Raw genomic sequence first — 15,953 nt, forward strand, 5'->3', positions numbered from 1 at the left:
TGCCTTAAATAAGAATTGTTAGCTTACTTGAACACATCTTGGTTTCATTTCTACTTTTGTTGTGTTTTGATTCTTGTATTGCCTTGATCATCATCTATATTTTCAATAGTAAGTTCCTTAGACCTTTCCTTATGATTCACTGGTCTTCAACCGCAACATCCTATGGAGGAGACTCCAACTCATGATACTTATGGCCATCAATAAAATTGTTTTGTTTACCATATAATTCTTCCAGCTAAAAAAATGCCACCGGGATAAAAAAATGTTGCCAAATGGCATCCTGAAAAAATACTACTATACAGACCACTTTTTTTATCACTTGGAACCTTGTTATCTTGTTGTTTAAACAAGGATATGCAATAATAGCTGATTAATACATTAACCTGATGAGAATCAAAGTGAAACCCAAATTGTCAGTCTTCAATACAGGAAATACATAAACATGTTTGAAATATGATAATTATATGTCCACATAGCGGCTATTATTGTTTTATGCTTCAAACTTGCTTACTGTTTTTAACACTCCATACTACATGAATCAAATCCTATTATAATGCGATTAATCATCCGTTCCTTCAAACCTATTTGCCTGTTTTTAATAGTCCCTACTGCATGAATCAAATCCACTATAATGCAATTAATCATCCATCCGTTCTTGAAGATGATGTAGACGGATCGGAAAGCCTTTAGTCAAGTGGGAAATAGGAAAGTAGGATATCTTATCATCCTCCAGTGCCTCCCATCTGCAAACATTAGGTACACGTAAAACACAATTTTAGCGCAGTCAACGAATATGACACTGTGTACATGCAGAGCGTAAATAAGTTCATAAACCATGTTGCCACACTATTTTGTATTCTTTTCTTTTCTTTTCTTTTCTCGTGGAGGATGATATTAATTAGGACCGATGCTTCAAGTAAAATTGATGTCTTATTTCTTTTACCTGAATTTGGTGACGAAGTTATGAAGAAAGAGGGCCATCTCAAGTTTTTCCAGATGCATTCCTGGACAGAGCCTGGCACCCCCTCCAAAAGGTATAAAAGAGGGGTTCTTTGAGAGCTCCTGCAATATAAAGTCCCAAAGATTACTAACAGAATTAGACAGAGAAAGATTAGTAAGAGATTTGGATTTCCACAAAACATGAAGTGAGGGATTTTGTGCTAATTAATTACATTATTTTCGAGCTGCCGTTGCCAACGCCATGGGTCAAATGTGGGCACAGAAGAATGGTACTTTTCGTCCACATGCATGTTGTTCAGAAGTACCATGACTGTCCACCCTCTTGGAATCACAAAGCCTCCTGAGAACATAAGTTTGTGATAATCTGAATGCCGAGGTAAATCGCATGGCAGTATTGTAAAAATTAAAAGAAATGCTGGAATTGGAAGTATCAGTTGAGATTTTATACATTTCAAACCTTACAGAAAAATTATATATATAAAATTGTAAGCCTTACTATATATGTATATAATTGTAACTTTGAATACAAGCATAAATCTCAAACAAGAAGAGTAAAAACATATTATTAAATGCCTTTAATTTTAATGTCTTCTTTTGCTTCTCTGAAAAGCGCTGAAGCGACGTTGGCCAGATGAAGTGTTTCATATATGACCTGGGAATTGAACAAATACATACACGATCAATCATCTCGACACTATACAATTATTCTTTATCGAAGTTTAGAGTAACTACTCATCATTTTACTCTTTTCAGTTTAAAGTGCCCAAAAAACACCTAAATTTCAGAATTTAGGCTTCTGTGATATGTAAAGTAGCTTCAATATTTATGATATTAGATTTAAGAATTCCATTTTTTAGAATTTCCAAATTTAAAACTTGCTATTACCGTTCATTATCAAGAAAGAGAATGAACTGCACCACCAAATTCTAAAGAACAAATCCTAAATCTAATGTGATAGTTTACATCCAACAACACAAATAGGTAAAAGCTATTATAGAATTTTAAATGATCTACAATTCATTTATGTATATAAACATATGTTACAAAATTTGTAGTTAAAAATATAAAATAATGCTATTAGCCTATCACCCCGCAATCAGACAGACATGGCCATGTACATCTCATTGCCTAATATTCGGCGAATCAACTGGATCAAACAGAAATCGTGAGCTTATTCACCAAATATTCAGCAATCAGACCTACATAACCATTTCCATCTGATTGCCCGATAACAGAAATCGTTTGGTTGGTCAACAAAGCAGTAATTAATTAACTAATTACATACACATTCGGTGAATTTCATTGACTGGTAGTCATCTTAAGTGAGCTTTTGGTTTCTTGGACTCCCCTTTCTCTTTAACAGAGCGTCGTGCTCCGCCTGTGTGGTGCATATTCCATCATCAGTGTAGTCCAGTCTTAATGTATCAATACCAAGATATGAAATTCTTTTATTTAGAATAGAGATTTGCAGCATGTACCTACACGCTGAGTACACACCTTCAGTTCGTGAAGTGCCTGGGGATAGTCCGTGAGAAATTTGATAGAAAATACCATCGCTGAGGCTGAGGTCTCGTGACCAGCGAAGAGCAGGAATAGTACTAAATCTGCTATAACTTCTTCTGAATGCAAGTCTTCTTTCAAGAGTTCTCCTAAGAAATCATTATGGACAGCTTCTGGATGCTGCCTTCTGTGCTTTATACCCTCATAAATCTTTTTTATCAGAAACTCTCTGGCCTGCAGCGATGCTAGTCATTACTCATCCGGTAAGAACCAATCAAATTAGTAATCAATATAATAAAGGAGAAAAGCATTGCTGCCCTTGTGCACCTTAATTCCTCTGGCGTACGAGGTACCCGGGATTCTGTTGGAAATTTCTGTTTATTTCAAACACACAAAAATAACACAGAGAACAACACTCTGTTTCTAATACAGGATCTTTATTATATAAAATAATAATAAAAACTGTTACAGAACTTGTCTTCCTCTACTCAGAGGGATTTACAACAGGAACTTCAGTTCCAGAACCTGAGTCCAATATCTCAGAAAACTAAATAGTTCAGCACTGCTGTGCGTTGCAGAGAAGAAAGAGCTCTCCTTGCTAATATTCTCCACACTTCTCTTGCTCTTGCATATTTTTTATATATACAATGAACAACATAAAATATCGTTTACAATACGTGTTGCTTTTCCCCACTTTCGTGAAATAAAAAAATAGTAAAATTTAAGATTTCACCTACATTTACCAACCCTAGTAAATATCATTTATTACACGGCTCAAAATATCCTATTTGAACTTAATGCATGGCTTATCACACCATCGCATCGCAGGAAGAGAGAGGATGTGCCACCGCCTCTATAACCTTTAAATCATGCGATCTGCGATCTGCGATCGCATCGCAAATATCGCATCGCAGATAATACAAGCATGCAGCGAAGGGTGACGAGGGAAAGTACGATATGCGATCAGATCGCATCGCAGGAAAAATCTGCAAGTTGAAATTACCATTCCAACACTCCCCTTTAATTTTAACTGCTGGGTTTATTCTGCATACCCAGGCATTTCCTGAAATGATCAAAGCTTTTCTTTGCCAATGGTTTTGTCAGGATGTCAGCTAGCTGTTCCTCTGTTCTGCAGTGCTGCAAGACAATCTCACCATTGTTAACCAATTCACGTATGAAGTGAAATTTGGTGTCTATATGCTTTGTTCTTTTATGAAAAACAGAATTTTTAGACAATGCTATTGCTGAGCTATTGTCACAGTAAATGGTTGTGCCCTTTCCTTGTTCATGACACAAATCTCTGAGAACTCTTCTCAGCCACACTGCTTGGCATGCTGCTGCTGTTGCTGCCACATATTCTGCCTCTGCTGTTGACAAAGCCACAACTGGCTGCTTCTTGGAAGCCCATGAGATGGCTCTCGATCCCATATGAAACACATATCCCGATGTGCTTTTCCTATCATCAACACTTCCAACCCAATCACTGTCAGTGTAACCTGTCAACTTGAAACTTTCAGAAGAGGAGTATAAAATACCAAACCCCTTCGTTCCATTGACATACCTTAGAATCCTCTTGGCTGCTTGCTAATGAGTCTCTTTCGGTCTTTCCATAAATCTGGAAATTAAACTCACAGCGTGCATAATGTCCGGCCTAGTTGCAGTCAAGTACATAAGGCTGCCAACTATGCTCTTGTACAATTTTGGATCAAAATCCTTACAGTTGTCTTCTTTGGTCAATTTCAGCCCCACTACTGTTGGAGTCACAGCTGCTTTGCTGTTCTGCATGTTGAATCTCTTCAACACTGCTTCTACATATTTATCTTGAGAAATAAAAATGCCATTTTCACTTTGGTCTACTTCAATTCCAAGAAAATATCTTAAGAAGCCCAAGTCAGTCATTTCAAATTCACTTTTCATGACTGCTTGAAAATCAGCAATGAGAGACGCATCATTGCTAGTAAAAATTAAATCATCTACATATAAAACAACAATAAGAATTTTACCGTCATTATCCTTTATGTAGAGTGTGGGTTCACCATCACACTTATCAAACCCATTGTCAATCAGATAAGCATCTATTCTGCTGTATCATGCTCTTGGAGCTTGCTTCAGCCCATAAAGAGCCTTCTTCAGTTTGCAGACTTTATGCTCTTGGCCTTCAACTTCATAGCCTGGAGGTTGTTCAACATAAACCTCTTCTTTCAATACTCCATTCAGGAATGCAGATTTAACATCCATCTGATAAATCTTCCATTTGTGTTGTGCTGCGATAGACAACACTGTTCTGACTGTTTCCATCCTTGCTACTGGTGCAAAGGTTTCATCATAATCTCTGCCTTGTTGCTGCTTGTAGCCTTTCACAACAAGTCTTGCTTTGTGCCTGTCAATCTTGCCTTCAGCATTGCTTTTGGTCTTATAGACCCACTTAACACCAATGGCATCTTTGCCTACAGGGAGGTCCACTAACTCCCATGTTTTACTCTTCTCAATTGCACCAATTTCTTCATTCATTGCTTCAATCCATTTATCTTCATTTACAGCATCTTTAAAATGGACTGGGTCATCAACGTGACAATATAAAGCGAATAATGAATTCAGACCGGTATTGTTACTTACCTCTCCTTGTTCATAAATCTCATTCAGATTTCTGAATCTTGGTCTTCTTGGTGTGCTTGGAGTTCCATCCGAACTTGAGGGTATTTCTGATCCCTATGGTGTGCTTGTAGAAGCACTTCCTTGACTTCTTAAGGCTGTTCGGATTCCAGTTTGTGGTGTGGTTTGTTGTACTTGCTGTGGTGTAGGAGGAGCCATTAAGGAAGGATTATTTGCTACTGTCCCTTCCTCTTCTTCTTCGTGAGACACAATTGTCTTCACATTCACTGTCTTCTCTAAGCTTCCATCCCAAGCTTCATCTTCTATGAACTGCACATCTCTGCTTACTATCAATTTCTTGGTGGATGGATTATAGAGTTTGTATGCTTTTGACTCATCACAGTAGCCAATAAAGACACACTTCTCCCCCTTACTATCAAGCTTCTTCCTTAGCTGATCCGGTACATGTGCATATGCCACACAACCGAATACTCTCATGTGAGTGACAGTTTGCTTTTGACCACTCCATGCTTCTTCTGGTATTTTGTTCATGACAGCTTTAGTTGGGCATCTATTCAAGATGTAAACTGCGCAAGTGACAGCTTCTGCCCAATACTCATGCGACAAGTGTTTTGCCTTTAGCATACTTCTGACCATGTCAAGAATGGTCCTATTCTTTCTTTCAGCAACTCTGTTCTGTTGAGGTGTATACCTTGCGGTGAATTGTTTTTGTATGCCGTTCTCTCTGCAAAAACGCAGAAAGTCTTGGGAGATGTACTCTCCTCCTCTATCTGTTCTGAGCACTTTGATATAATGCCCACACTGCTTCTCAACAAGAGTTTTGAAGTGGCGGAATTTCTCAAACACTTCACTCTTCTGTTTCAGCATATACACCCATGTCTTTCTGGTGTAATCATCAATGAAAGTTAAAACATATCTATTTCCGGAAAATGATGGTGTTTGCATCGGTCCACACACATCAGAATGAACAATTTCCAATGGTGCTTTTGCCCTTATACTCTTTCCTGCTGGAAAGCTTTCTTTGTGTTGCTTGCCCAAGATGCAACCTTCACAAAGGCTGTCTGGTTTCTCAATCAATGGTAATCCCTTTACCATTCCCTTTCTGTGTAATAGATTCAGGCCTCCGAAATTGAGATGTCCAAATCTCAAATGCCACAACCAACTCACATCTTTCACCTGTTCCTGAAAGACTTCTTGTGTTACGGCTGCAATAGTTCTTCCTTCCTTCAAATCTACCCTGAGTTTGAGAGGAAACATTCTATTGCTGGTCATTTGCACCTGTGCAATGATCTTCTTACTTGGAGGTATGTCTCTGATTGTACACAAATCATCTTTGAAGAACATGTTGTAACCTTTGTTTATGAGCTGTCCAATGCTCAAAAGATTACATTTCAGACCAGGTACATAGTATACCTCTGGCACAATCATCTGTTCTCCATTTTTTGCTCGGATACTGACTCTGCCCTTACCCTTGACATATATCGTATCATCAGTCCCTGTTGTTACCTCAGATTTCACATTTTCATCCAGATTGGCAAACATTGCAATATTTCCAGTCATGTGATTACTACAACCTGAGTCTAAGAACCAAAAATCTTCTTGTTTATCTTGTGCTATATTACATGTTAACAACACGTTCTTTGGGTTCTTATCTTCTTCATTTGCAAAATTAGCATTTTGCATATTATTCATGTCACTATGCTTTTTCCTACATTCATTGGCATAGTGCCCATATTTCTTACAATAATGACATTGGACTTGGGATTTGTCATACCTTTTTCCATGAGCTCGTTGTTTGCTTGAACCTTCATCTTGGTTCTGATTGCAGCTCCTTCCGCTTGTGCTTGCAGGATAATCGATGCCTCTGTTTTGGCTTCTTCCACGACCTCTATTATTTGCTCTGCCTCAACCTCGTCTTTGGCCAAAAGACATCTGAGTCTTGAATGCTTGCTCAAAAGAGGAATCTGTTCCTCTACTCAGTCTATGTTCATGAGACAACAGAGAAGCACTCAGCTCATCTACCGTGAACTGTGAGAGATCTTTTGTTTCTTCTATTGCCACCACAATAGATTCAAACCTTGAGGGTAAACATCTCAAGATTTTCTCTACAATCCTTCTATCTTCAAGAATCTCACCATGAGATCTTATCTGGGTTATCAAGCCAATAACCTGAGTGAAGAATGAATCTATTGTATCAGATTCCTTCATGCTGAGATTTTCAAAGTCTTTCCTCAACATCTGCAACTTTGCAGTCTTCACCTTCTCCATGTCTTGATAGGCAGTTTTGAGAATATCCCAGGCCTCTTTGGATTTTGTTGTTGCTGCAATCCGCGGAAAAACACTTTCATGTACTGATTGGAAGAGGAAAAAGAGGGCTTTGGCATCCTTCTTCTTGTCACTCTTCAACTGGTCTCTTTCTGCTGCTGTCAAAGCAGCCAACGCTGTTGCATCTGCCGGTTCAGCATAGCCAGTTTCAACCAGCTCCCATATTCCTTGAGAAGCAAACAATGCTTTCATTGTTATGGACCAATAACTGTAGTTTTTCCCATTAAACTGTGGCAGTTGGGGATTTGTCAAACCTGTTCCAGCATCTGCCATCTTAACCTATGTAAATAAAGAAGAGATATTGACTGTATAATAAACAGCAAAAAAAGACTTTCTCTACTTGATAAGCTTCTTACAGCTCCTACAGTGAAAAAACAAACTGTGTTTTTGAATCACTGAGTGCCTAGACTAGCTCTGATACCATGTTGGAAATTTCTGTTTATTTCAAACACACAAAAATAACACAAAGAACAACACTCTGTTTCTAATACAGGATCTTTATTATATAAAATAATAATAAAAACTGTTACAGAACTTGTCTTCCTCTACTCAGAGGGATTTACAACAGGAACTTCCGTTCCAGAACCTGAGTCCAATATCTCAGAAAACTAAATAGTTCAGCACTGTTGTGCGTTGCAGAGAAGAAACAGCTCTCCTTGCTAATATTCTCCACACTTCTCTTGCTCTTGCATATTTTTTATATATACAATGAACAACACAAAATATCTTTTACAATACGTGTTGCTTTTCCCCACTTCCGTGAAATAAAAAAATAGTAAAATTTAAGATTTCACCTACATTTACCAACCCTAGTAAATATCATTTATTACACGGCTCAAAATATCCTATTTGAACTTAATGCATGGCTTATCACACCATCGCATCGCAGGAAGAGAGAGGATGTGCCACCGCCTCTATAACCTTTAAATCATGCGATCTGCGATCGCATCGCAAATATCGCATCGCAAATAATACAAGCATGCAGCGAAGGGTGACGAGGGAAAGTGCGATATGCGATCAGATCGCATCGCAGGAAAAATCTGCAAGTTGAAATTACCATTCCAACAGATTCTAATGGGAACGGCATGGAAAGCTTTAGAAAAAACGGCGAATGCCTTACCGATCTCTATCGTCTCCTTGGACGGAGATAACTCCAGCAATTGTTTTTCCATCAAATTCAGAACAAGCTGTAACAGATACCACATGTGATCAGACAAATCCACCAACCTAAACGGAAAACACTCAGTTCACCACCATACATATCACATGTGATCAGACAAATCGACCAATCTAAACGGAAAACAGTTAGTTGACCACCATTCTGATGATATCAGTATTAAAAAGGCAGGTTTCGTAGTTCAATTTTGTTTGATTTCAATAAATGTTTAATAAAATCCATAAAGAATGCTTAAACACTGCATAGCTTCTCTAAAAGTTAATGAATTGAATTGAAGAATTTTAATGCGGCAAATGACACCAAAATAGTATAAGGAGTTATATATTTAACTAACAAAACATTATAAAAAAGTTTTTCTTTATAATAGGTTTTTTTGGTGTGAATAATGGTCAAAAAATTTGGTTTCTTTTCACAAATAGTTAACAGAGTATCTACTTTCAAGTCTTCTGATTGACTACAAATGTCTTTATAAGCAAGACACTCCGTGATAAAGTGCTATTAAGTTTCAACGGATGTTTCTAAAAAAACACAAGTTTTTTCTTCTCACTCTTTTTGAAACTACCCAATTGTTTGTATTTAACTAACAAAACATTATACAATCAAGTTTCTCTTTACAATAATTTTTTTGATATGAATAATGGTCAAAAAATTTGGTCTTGTAAAGCTTTTCTTCCACAAATAGCTAACAGACTATCCACTTTCAGATCTTCCAACTGACTACAAATGTCCAGACAAGACACTCCCTAATAAAGTGTCATTAGGTTTCAACTTCTCTTTTCTCACAAAAAAAACAAAAGTTCTTTCTTCTCACTCTTCCTTGGAAACTCTCCATGATAAAGTACCATTAAGTTTCAACAACTCCTTACTCATTAAAAAACACAAATTCTTTATTCTCAGTCTTCATTGGAAACTACTCAACTACCTGTTTAATATATAAGATGAAGATGATGGAATCCGATCCTTAATTTTACTATTAATGGTGTTATTAAGATATTAACCTTTCCCTTGAGTCACTCAAATAGGTCTTTAAAGAATTTTTAATTAATGCATAGCTTTTCTGAAATATAAAGATTTTTGTAACAAATAGGTCTTTAAAGAATTTTTAATTAATGCATAGCTTTTCTGAAATATAAAGATTTTTGCAATGGGTTTCTTGATGGTGCTTACCTGATGGCACTCCTCGTGAAGATGGATATCCCTCTTGGCTTGCCACTGGGCGAACGTGGTGTGCCATGAGGTGCACACGCAGCTTCTCGAACCCCAGGAAATTTACGGCCGTTCCGTGGAGCTTCTTCTGGAGATCTCCGTGCACTTGCGAATTTGCCGATGAGATTTCGAAAAGGTCTCGGATAACTGGATTGAAACAACCTGCCTTCATTTTGCAGAATATGTTTGTTGAATATTGGATCCACAGACACAATCATTCGAGATCTTCCGAACAAATTTGATCTGAATATCTCGCCATACCTGCGTAATTCGCCTTCACATATTTAATTCACATCTTGTATTTGATATTTGATAAAAACGCTCCAATGTTAAACGTTAAAATTAACACAGTACCTTAGCTCTCGATCTTGAATGAATCGGCGTGGTTGTGAACCCGAATTAATCGCTCGCATGAAGCCCAAGGATCCTCCAATCAATGGCCACCCTCTGGAACCGGGAGGCAAATTGTAGCCTCGACTGTCCACTATTCTGTAGAGCTGAAGCAGAACCATCGTCAGAACGAAACAGACGAAGCCCACCAGCCATGAATACGTAACACTAGTTTCCGCCATGATCCCCAATTCAATGCTTTCCTCGGAGGGCAACTATCCCCAATCTCTTACTAATTTGAATGCTTATCAATCAATCTATGCTACGCCTCGATTATCCTTGGCTTAAATTGGTCCCGACTGCCCCCTACGATTCCAATTTTTTTGTCCACTTCCGATGCCCCGCTGCTTTCATTGGATTCTCTTTTTTGTTCTTGATAATTCATAACCAGTAAACATTTACCAGTTTGATTGAGTACATGTTAAATGGGGTTAGTTGTTGATATTAATTTCACTGTTGGTGAGGTTTCATTATATTTTATAGTTCGTTTAAATTTAGATAAATGTACTTGAATTTTACTTCAGTAATCGTGGATGCTATATAATATAAAACTATCTATTTTCACTTTCAGTCCATCACTTCCCACCTCAGAATTTTTTTTTGGAGAAAAAGTGTGAAAACCTTACGAAATTGTGAAAAAATTGGAACTGGCGTACCTCGTGAGCGGAAAGAGCGCATACAACCTCTGACAATCATTTTATTCAAAAGCGATTTTATAAAGGTGCCATCGGTCATTTTTTTGTATTCCTCCTCTAAACGACAACGTAACGAAGGTCAAAGTAACAAGGTGCATGGTGTTTGCTTTTAAGGTTCACGATCAAGGGTTATCTTTTAATGTTCACGATTAAGGGTCTTCCTTATTTTAATGACTTTTCCTTTTTTAATGAGTGTTTTTTAATTATAAAAGTTTCATGTTAATGAAATTTTCGTTAGTGTTAGTGTCAGAATCTAGTGGAAAAATTTGACGTGAGAGTTTGATTTTTATTATTTAAATTAGTTTTTTGATTATATATACGGATTTAGCGCCCTCAAAAACCCAGGGCATTTTTATTGTGCATCGGTTACAAGTTTGTGATTTCAATAAATTTGTGTCAAATTTTAGAGAAATTAGACCAGAAAAACCTACTGCAAATTTAATTCACAAATTTAACTGCTAAATTACTTATTTTATATTTTGAGTAAAATGTTTGAGCTCCTTTTTATTGTTTTTTATAATTTTTTATATTTATTTATTTAGTTTTAAAAACTAATTTCAAAACTAATTTAATATTTTCAAATTTCAAATATATATCAATATAATTTATGATTGTAATGTAATTCATATTTTTTATATAATTTATGATTGTGATGTAATTCATATTTTTTATATTCATTTTTAAAGATGTGTAACTATTTTTTCATTGGTTAAATAATTATATTTTATTTTTAATCCGTTTTCTGTGATTTTTTATATTTTAAAATGTATGTCATTAATATCATAATGAGCACTCTCATCCTCCATTATAAAAAAAATAAATTTCTAATAAAAAAATATTAATTTTTTAAGTTAATAAATAAAATTTATAAAATACAATAGGCTAAAAAATTTAAATTTTTATCTAAAATATAAATATTAAAAAAATGTTAAAATATAAAATTGTTTCAATTTTCTAGTGACTTCCATCTCTTTAGTTGGTTACTGACTTAGAAGAGGGCATGCTAAAGTCAATGCTAGAGAGGGATTTGATTGAAATCAATTACTTTTATAATATTAGAATAATTCAATTATAAAATGAAAGAAAAGTAAATACTATCTTATTAATAGTATTATTAATAAAGGAAAAAAATATTTTCAAATTTTTATTTATTTTAAATTTTAAAATGAAATTAATATTATATATTTTACTTGAATTTATTTTTTATATTTTTTCTCGTTAGGATGATGAGCAATGTTGGGGTAAGCTCACCACACAACCATCTCACATAAAATTTATGAGGGGTGGAGTGGCCATCCTCCCACATACAGATTGATGTGAACTCTTTTTATTCAAGCTATGCATATATCAAGATTTTATTTTGAAATTAGCTCCAAATACGTAACACTCCTAATGTGAGTTATATGTTGTAAATTAGTCCCTACCCTAGTGCAGGTGGGATTTCCTCTGCAACCTTGTGGCATCAACGGGTTTTGTACACTAATTCACTTTCCTTCTCTAAGAATTTCCTTGTATTTTTTCCAGAATTGGACATGTATGCTCGAGACAATTGAGCTGTAGTGGTTTGGATCTATCCACAATTTGCAATGGGAAGTTACTATTGCTCAACTGAGCAATTAAGGAGAGAGTGTAATGGTAATTTACTAGGCACGGTTGGTTGTGTTGTTGAATTTCTGCTTAAGACGTTGTGGCTTCCTTTGCAACTAGGTTTTCCTCTAGTTGTAGATTCTGCACCATATTTCGTCATCCACCATTTGAAGCTTGGGTCATCACTAGTTGTGTTATTTGGGATACTCACTGTGACTCTTAGCTTTGTTCATTTTTCCTTTGCCCATATCTTTGTTGGTTGTAGCTCAAATTGGTATTCTATAGTTGTTGGATTTTGGATTTGAGAATTATGGTGGGATGTGGTTCAATCTATTGTCATGTTAGATGTCCTCTTCCTCCTCTCTTTCCTCTCTTTCCTCTCTCCCTTCTCTTTCTATTCAAGCCTCCTTCCTATTCTTGCCTTTGCATTTTGTTGGATATCCTCTACCTTTGCTTCTCTTACCTTGGAATTATGATCCCCAATCTTTTCACATGGCGTTCCTTTTTTTCAAGGTGCATGCCTTGGAAGCACATGCATAACCACCAAGGAGATGGTGTGGGGGAGACAGAGGGGTGCCATGTACCTAAGGGTTAGAAATTAAGCCCATAAATAGGCACAAGAGGATGCAACCATCTACGAATCTTGTCCCCTCTGATGTCTACGGTGAGATCCCTCATATTAATTCCATTTTTATTCATGATTTTCAAAATTTATCTAACTCTAACATCCTTGAGGAGGTATCCCGTCAGGTTCCTCACCCTGGTGACACTAGAGGAAGGTCAAAAAGGTGTCTCAACTCTATTACTCTTCATTAGTAGTTATGAAGGAGAACCAAGAGGAGGAGTATGGCATATTTTATACCTTGAATGACATCAATTGTCCCTAGCAATTCCAACGCTCATGCTTAGAGACTTTGAATGCTCATAATTGACTTGGAGACCCATCTCTTGTGCGAGGTAAAACTTCCATCTCTAGGCTCGAGTGCTAAAGATCCTTCTCTAGTGACTTATTGGGACACTTGATTTTCTACTATGTATCTCAACGACATTTCTCTTTATAGTTTCATAGTTGATAGACATTTTTCCTTATAGTAAAGATCCTTCTCTAGTGACTTCTTGGGACACTTGATTTTCTACCATGTACCTCAACGACATTTCTCTTTACGGTTTTATAGTTGATAAAAAATTTTCCTTAGAGTAAATGTTTTTGTCTTAGTGTGACTTTCTCCTCTTATTTCTTTTATGGGAAATTGAAACCACCTATAATAATCTAAGAAATAACATGGACAATAGGTAATTATATTTTGATGTTTTGAGGTAATACAAATTTAAATTTAATATATATATATATATATATAATTTTAATTTTTTATTAATAATTTTTTATATTTAATTTAAAATAATTTATTTGTAATCTTTATTATTATTACAAATTTATATTTTATGAATATATTTTATGTCATTTTATATAAATACATATTACTTTTAAAATATATTAATATATAAATATTAATGTATAAAAAGTGAGTGGATTTTTAATAAGAAAAATATATTGTTTATATTGTGAGGAGAAATCACATAGAGAACAAAGAGTCTATGTGATTTCTTCGGAAAATATAAACATTATATCATGACTCACAGAAGCATAACATCTTAGAAGAAAATTATATATAAATATTATTAATATCACACCTGATGAAATATTTTTTTTAGGAATTTGAAAATATAATTTCAAGCAAGATTGTGATTTCTTGCTATTAAATTACAATTTTAAATACATAAATAGATTCATCGCTCAATTATTTAATTAAACTAAACAATTATTATATATTGAGTTTATGCTTCTGTGATCCATATCAATTTTGAGAAGAATCTTCGGCTAAAATTACATAGAGATAATTTTGTCGAGGTGTTTCGAACCAACCAGTGTGTTCATCGTCAGGACAAGTTGAATGAGAAGATTTTGCAATGCATTATAAACAGATCGGGCAGAATATATAGGTAACGGCTAGAATCATGATTCTAGCCATTACGTGGATATTCTGCCCGATCTGTTTATAATGCATTGCAAGATCTGCTCATTCAACTTGTCCTGATGATGAACCACACTGGTTGGTTCGAAATGCGTCGACAAAATTATCTCTATGTGATGTTCACGGAAGATTCTTCTCAAAATTATATATATATATATATATATATATATATATTATATATATATATAATTCAAATATTTTTATTATTTATTATAACTAATTTGATATAAAATAATATTTAATAATATAAAATTCGGTCTACTTCTTTCTCTTTAAACATATGAATATATTTTACTATAAAATTCACAATATAAATATCTAAGTTTATTATATTATAAAATTGACAACATAAATATTGGAAAGGTAAGTTGAGTCTTCGCCAACACAAGCAATGATCTTGCTTGAACCACCTGCATAATACAAAATAGTAAGAAGTCGAATTGAAATATTTAACGCGAATAAAATACAAATAAACTAAACATTATGTGCGTACTCGACCGTAGGTAGATGCTTCTGTGTTTGGTGGCACTGCTTCCGTTATTAAGTGTGCTGAAGAAACGTGGGATGCGTTGTGTGTTGACAAAGGCGTCGAGGGTGAGATGATGATGTCGACTGAGTGCCGTAGCGATGGAAATATGGGATGACAAAGAAGAGTACGAGGCCACTAGATTACCAGAGGTAACGAATGAGGTTAATTATCTTGAATCTCAAGTTGTAGTAAATGACCATAAATAAATCAGTTATATGAAATTATTTTCGGATGAAATTATTAAATGTTTTGTTTGTTAAGTTGTTTGTGTTTTTTTAATATAGGTTTGATGGGTGGTCTCAGGGACATCTAAGTAATTAAGATAGACATCTACGCTATCAAAGTCACTCAAGATTACACAGGACAGAGACTACACCAACCCTAAACTCACTGAATTTTAGAGTATCTCCTCTCCTCACTAGCGCAATAGTGTCCGTAAAATTTCTCATCGCTGGCGCAATAGAGTCAATAAAATTTGATGGTGAATTGCCTTGCTGAAATTTGATCTGATCTAATAAGACTTGACCACGAAATATTCTATTGTATGAATATTTTTACTCTATTAATTCTAAATTTTCAATTTTTTTATATAATCTTTTTTAATTTTACCCGAAATCTAATATAAAAAAATTATTAGAATTACGAATTTGATTTTTGCAATTTCCAAGCTTTATATGTTTTTAAAAAATTGAGTGTTAATTAAAACTCAAAATCTCATTCACAATTATAAAATTCTTGAAAAAGTCTCGATCGTAATTATAAAATTCTAGAAAAATAAAATGTTAAAAAAGTTAAACTACATGTATAAAATATCTTATGTAAACTAACTCCTACCAGCAAACACTTCGAAACTTCTAGATCTTCCTTCGACGCTTCTCAATTCTCCGTATCATCGCTTTAAACTACCTTTACTTATTCACTCGAAGAGTCGAAACATA

General features: G+C 35.1%; 1 protein-coding gene and 1 pseudogene across 2 annotated transcripts in view; both read right to left on the reverse strand.

Annotated features, from left to right (window-relative positions):
• LOC149229618 (monofunctional isopimaradiene synthase, chloroplastic-like) overlaps positions 1–15,464 on the reverse strand; it is a 52,175-nt gene extending 36,711 nt beyond the window's left edge. The window contains exons 1-2 of the mRNA XM_089381082.1: positions 15,374–15,464; positions 14,980–15,150 (exon numbers count right to left, since the gene is read on the reverse strand). Of these exons, the coding sequence (XP_089237208.1) occupies positions 14,980–15,150; positions 15,374–15,464 (262 nt within the window). The remainder of the gene's footprint in view (positions 1–14,979; positions 15,151–15,373) is intronic.
• On the reverse strand, positions 638–10,558 carry LOC149229619 (cytochrome P450 720B2-like; annotated as a pseudogene). The gene is made up of 10 exons (XR_016247301.1): positions 10,136–10,558; positions 9,743–10,042; positions 8,465–8,585; positions 2,788–2,834; positions 2,458–2,694; positions 2,246–2,338; positions 1,534–1,612; positions 1,173–1,300; positions 944–1,062; positions 638–743 (listed from the first exon to the last, which is right to left on the reverse strand). The product of XR_016247301.1 is annotated as a cytochrome P450 720B2-like (transcript).
• Positions 15,465–15,953: the final 489 nt, after the last annotated feature.

The sequence above is a fragment of the Pinus tabuliformis genome, chromosome J (genome assembly GCF_031772625.1).
Source record: "Pinus tabuliformis cultivar Carrire ecotype Pingquan chromosome J, CPIR1, whole genome shotgun sequence".
Classification (NCBI taxonomy): Eukaryota; Viridiplantae; Streptophyta; class Pinopsida; order Pinales; family Pinaceae; genus Pinus; species Pinus tabuliformis.